Source organism: Scyliorhinus canicula, unplaced genomic scaffold (genome assembly GCF_902713615.1).
Source record: "Scyliorhinus canicula unplaced genomic scaffold, sScyCan1.1, whole genome shotgun sequence".
Classification (NCBI taxonomy): domain Eukaryota; kingdom Metazoa; phylum Chordata; class Chondrichthyes; order Carcharhiniformes; family Scyliorhinidae; genus Scyliorhinus; species Scyliorhinus canicula.
In genome coordinates, this window is record NW_024055820.1 from 545432 (window position 1) to 551223 (window position 5792).

At 50.5% G+C, this 5792-nt stretch overlaps 1 protein-coding gene across 1 annotated transcript; it reads left to right on the forward strand.

Annotated features, from left to right (window-relative positions):
• Positions 1-331: 331 nt before the first annotated feature.
• LOC119961120 (zinc finger protein 239-like) lies at positions 332-1538 on the forward strand (the record flags this gene model as incomplete). The annotated part of the gene is made up of 1 exon (XM_038788620.1): positions 332-1538. A coding segment is annotated over one exon (1104 nt), but the record flags the coding sequence as incomplete, so codon positions are not given.
• Positions 1539-5792: the final 4254 nt, after the last annotated feature.

Here is a 5792-nt window from a genome sequence, read left to right on the forward strand (position 1 = left end):
ATAAAAATCTTTCTTCGCCTCTTTCTCTCTCCTCCCAAAGAGGCCAGTTGGATTTTTATGACAATTCAGCAGTTTTCATGGTCAGTTTTTTCCCAGTGTCGGCCCCACAAATGACCAGATTGATTCAGCTCAATTTCACAACCTGTCTTTGTGTTTTTGTGGGTTCTCTCTCACTCCCTATTTTCTGTTTTCCATCAGTTTCACAGGGTGTTCAAAGGGGAGGCTTCAAAGTCCGGAAACTCAAACTAGCGTCACATCTGACAGAGTCCTCAATTTATCATATCCTGAATATCAGCAGATTTTGAACATGGAAGGAAAAAGAATTGTTCACAGTGGGGAGAAACAATACACGTGTTGTGTGTGTGGACGAGGATTCAGTCGATCATCAGGCCTCATGAAACACAAATGCAGTCACACTGAGGAGACACCGTGGAAATGTGCGGACTGTGGGAAAGGATTCACTTCCCCATCCCAGCTGGAAACTCATCGACGTAGTCACACTGGGGAGAAACCATTCGCCTGCTCCAAGTGTGGGAAGGGATTCACTCAGTCAAACGCCCTGCGGAAACACCAGCGAGTTCACACTGGGGAGAGGCCGTTCACCTGCTCTCAGTGTGGGAAGGGTTTCATTAATTCATCCAAACTGCTGACACACCTGCGGGTTCACACTGGGGAGAGGCCGTTCACCTGCTCTCAGTGTGGGAAGGGTTTCATTAATTCAACCGATCTGCTGACACATCAGCGAATTCACACTGGCGAGAGGCCATTCATCTGTTCCAAGTGTGGGAATGGATTCATTCAGTTATCCCACCTGCAGACACACCAGAGAGTTCACACTGGGGTGAGGCCATTCACCTGCTCACAGTGTGGGAAAGGTTTCATTAATTCAATCAATCTGCTGGCACATCAGCGAATTCACACTGGCGAGAGGCCATTCATCTGTTCCAAGTGTGGGAAGGGATTCACTCAGTCATCCCACCTGCAGATACACCAGCGAGTTCACACTGGGGTGAGGCCATTCACCTGCTCAGAGTGTGGGAAGGTATTTACTCAGTCATGCAACCTGCTGAGTCACCAGCGAGTTCACACTGATGAGAGACCATTCCAATGTCCAGACTGTGGGAAGTGCTTTAAAAGTTCTGGGGAACTGATGCTTCATCAACGTATTCACACTGACGAGAGACCGTTTAGGTGCTCTCACTGTGGGAATGGGTTCACACAATCATCTCAGCTCATTGTACACCAGCGAATCCATACTGGGGAGAGGCCATTCGCCTGCCCCAAGTGTGGGAAGGGATTCACTCGATCATCTGACCTGCACATGCACCAGCGAATTCACACTGGAGAGAGACGATTCACCTGTTCAGAGTGTGGGAAGACATTCACCACTTCATCCTCCCAACTGAGACACCAACGAGGCCACAAACCACGGTGAATGGATTTTGCATTTGGGTCTCTTTCTGCTGATAACAAACTTCAGCCCATTTACAGGGGCTAATATTCTGGCTAAAAGTCAAATAAATTAGATTTGTATTAAATACGCAGTGTGTTGAAACTTTTTAATATCTCTGACAGAAGTCAGTCTCTTTTGAAGTTCTCTCGCTCTCCCCTGTCTCTTCCATAGTGTGAGACCCCCAGTAAGGATAGTTACGTGGAACATGAGAGGGCTAGGAGGTGAGATCAAGGGTGCTTGCACATCTTAAAAGTCTGAAAACCGATGTAGCAATGCTGCAGGAGACTCACTTGAGGGTGAAGGACCAGGTGAGACTTAAAAAGGGTTGGGTTAGCCAAGTGTTTCACTCTGGATTTGATGGAAGGACTCGAGGGGTAGCAGTGTTGGTCAGCAAAAGGGTACGCTTCCAGATGGAGAAGGTGGTGGCAGATCAGGGGGGTAGATATGTGATTGTGGCCGGGGCGCTGGACGGGAGATTAGTGGCGCTGGTAAGTGTATACGGTCCCAACTGGGACAATGCGGGATTTGCGAGGAAGGTGTTTGAAGCCAATCCTGACTTGGACACACACGAGCTGATTGTAGGGGGGGATTGGAACCTGGTGCAGGACCCAAGGTTGGACAGATCACGGCTGCACTCGCTGGTCCCATCAAGGAGGGCAAAGGCGCAAGCTGGGCTAATGGTGGAAATGGGAGGGGTGGACCCTTGGAGGTTCCTGCACCCAGGGGAACGGGAGTACTCGTTTTTCTCAGTCCATAGGGTATACTCATGGATTGACTTTTTTGTGGTGGGAAAGGCTTTGCTGGCTGGAGTCAAGGGGTCGGAATACTCTGCAATTGCTGTGTCAGATCACGCGCCACATTGGGTGGATAGGGTGCTGGAGAAGGGGGTAGCGCAGAGGCCGGGGTGGAAACTGGATGTGGGGCTTTTGGGGAACCAAGTATTCTGTGAAAAAATTGAAAAGGTAATTAAGGAATATGTAAGATTCAACTGTACGGGTGAGGTATCAATGGCAGTCGTCTGGGAGGCTCTAAAGGCGGTAATGAGGTGTGAGGTAATTTTGTTTAAGGCCAGGGTGGACAAAGACAAGAGGTTGGAGCGGCAGAGGCTAATAGATGAGATGTTGAGGTTGGAGCGGCAGAGGCTAATAGATGAGATGTTGGAGGCAGATAGGAATTATGCAGAGGATGGGGACCCAGCGATGCTGGGAAAGAGGAAGAAACTACAGGTGAGCTTTGACCGACTATCCACCAGGAAGGCGGTGTGCAAACTGAGATGAGCAAGGGGTGCAGTTTATGAACAAGGAGACAAGGCGGGTCAGCTTCGGAGGGAAGCAGCAGCAAGGGAAATTCTTCAGGTAAGGGATAGGGCCGGGAAGTTGGTGATGGCTCCGGAGCTGATTAACAAAGTTTTTGAGGAATTTTACGAGAGGTTGTACAGGTCAGAGCCGCCCGGGGGAGACTGTGAGATGCTGGAATTTCTAGATGGGTTGGAGTAACCGAGGCTAGGGGAGGGAGACAGGGCTACATTAGAAGGAGCAATACTATAGCAGGAGATAAAAGATGCGATTGGGAGGATGCAATCGGGTAAGTGGCAGGGCCGGATGGGTTTCCGGTGGAATATTATAAAAAATTTAAGGATAAGTTGGCACCCCTGATGGTGGAGATGTTTGACGAGGCGATAGGGAAGGGAGTGCTGCCGCAAACCTTGGAGCAGGCATCGATTTCACTGTTGCTTAAAAAGGATAGGGATCCGACGGAGTGTGGGTCGTATAGGCCCATTTCACTTCTTAATGTAGACGCAAAGGTACTGGCGGGTAGGCTGGAGGGGTGCCTCCCGAAGATGATAGGTGAGGATCAGACAGGGTTCGTGAAAGGGAGGCAGCTGTTTTTGAATATTAGGAGGGTTTTGAACGTTGTTATGGCACCGGCGGAAGGGAAGGAAACAGGTGGTGGTGGCTCTGGACGCCGAGAAGGCGTCTGATCGGGTGGAATGAGAGTACCCGATGGCAGTGCTGGAGCGGTTTGGGATTGGACCAAGATTTGTGAACTGGGTAAAGTTATATAAGGAGCCGAAGGCGAGTGTCCACACGAACAATATCAGTTTGAGATACTTGTCTCTCCACCGTGGGATGAGACAGGGATGTCCTATGTCCCCCATGCTGTTTGCGCTTGCGATTGAGCCATTGGCCATCGCATTAAGAAGTGCGGGAGCATGGAAAGGAATAGTGAGGGGGGGGGGGATAGATCATGCGGTGTGCTTGTATGCCGACGACTTGCTGCTGTATGTGTCGGAGCCGAGTGCGTCGATAGGAGGAATGTTGGAGTTGCTGCAGGTATTTGGGTCTTTCTCGGGGTACAAGCTGAACTTGGACAAGAGTGAGTATTTTGTGGTGTCTCGGCCGGAGGTGGGGGTAGGGGTGCGGGGGCTGCCATTCTGTAGGGCAGGGACCCACTTTAGGTATTTGGGGGTGCAGGTTGCCCGGGAGTGGGGGAGGCTTTGCAGGTGGGGAGAGTGAAAGCCGACCTGGTGAGGTGGGATGGTCTCCCTCTGCCACTGGCGGGTCGGGTGCAGACGGTTAAAATTAATGTGTTGTTGCGAATTCTGTTTATTTTTCAATGCCTACCAATTTTCCTGCCAAAGTCTTTTTTCAGGGAGATTGAGGGAAGGATTACCTCGTTTATATGGGGAGGGACGGTGGCCAGAGTGAGGAAGGTGTTGCTACAGAGGGGAAGGCAGACAGGGGGTTTGGGTCTCCCGAACCTGATGTACTACTACTGGGCGGTGAATGTGGAGAAGGTGCGGAGCTGGGTTAGGGGGGTTGATTCACAGTGGGTTAGAGTGGAGGAGAGTTTGTGCAGGGGGTCGGGGCTGAAGTCACTAGCAACGGCCCCGCTCCCAGTAGCTCCGGGGAAATACTCAGGGAGTCTGGTAATAATAGCTTAATTGAAAATCTGGAGGCAGTTTCGCCAACACTTCACGCTGCGGGCAAGGTAGAGGGAAATACCGATTCGGGGGAACCACAGATTTGAGCCAGGGAGGCGGGACAGAAGCTTTCGGAAATGGGAAGAGAAGGGAATTAAGACACTAAAAGATTTGTTTCTTCGGGGCCGATTTGCAGGATTGAGGAAGCTGGAAGCGAAGCATGGGCTGGAGCAGGGAGAAGTGTTTAGGTATGTGCAGGTTCGGGACTTTGCCAGGAAGGAGACACAGAGCTTCCCGAAGGAACCGGCTTCCACGTTGTTGGAGGAGGTGCTGGCGGCAAGGGGACTGGAGAAGGGGGTAGTGTCAGCGGTGTACGGAGCTAGGTTGGAAAAGGATAAGGCACCACTGGAGGGGATCAAAGCAAAGTAGGAGGAAGGGTTGGGAGGGTTGGGAGTGAGGTGCACCGGAGAGTGAATGCCTCCACCTCGTGTGCGAGGTTGGGGCTGATACAGCTGAAGATGGTGTACAGGGCGCACCTCATGAGGGCAAGGATGAGCCGATTCTTTGAAGGGGTAGAAGTGTGTGAGCATTGCGCCGGGGGGGGGGGCGCTAATCATGTTCATATGTTTTGGTCCTGTCCAAAGCTTGTCCAAAGCTTGGGGAGTACTGGAAGGGGGTGTTTAGGGTAATTTCCACGGTGGTGCATGTGAAGCTGGACCCGGGTCCCCGGGAGGCCATATTCAGGGTGTCGGACCAGCCAGGGTTGGAAACGGGTGCGGAGGCAGATATCATAGCCTTCGCCTCATTGATCGCCCGAAGGCGGATCCTGCTGGGGTGGAGAGCGGCCTTTCCACCCTGTGCCCTGGCGTGGCGAGGGGGCCTGTTGGAATACTTGACCCTTGAGAAGGTTAAGTTCGAACTGAAGAGAAGCTCGGAGGGGTTCGACAATTCATGGGCACTATTTATTATGCACTTTCAAGAACTGGATAACATTGAATCCCCGATTCCTTTTTTGTCATTTGTTTATGTTAACATGCGGGCTGATGTCTGAGCATGGTGGGAGGATGGGATCGTTGTTATTGTTCTGGGGTTTGAGATATTTTTTGCTGGTTATTGGTTGTTGTTGGTGGGTGTGAATTTGGGAGAAAAAATTGTGAAAAAGGAGAATAAAATATTTCTAAAAACTAAAATAGCAGACAGAACATGGCAAGGAAATGATGAAATAATTAGCTTCACATCTGTAAATAATCTAATCCTGAGTAAAGGAGGGAACCTTTTAAATCTGGAAAGGTAAAAATAACAATGAATAGTCAATATGGATTTCAAATGGGAAAATCTTTTCTGACCAAAGTTATGTGTCTTGCTGCTTGTGCGTGTGCTGCTTGTCATTAGGTGTCAGCAACCTTCCTCTCCAAT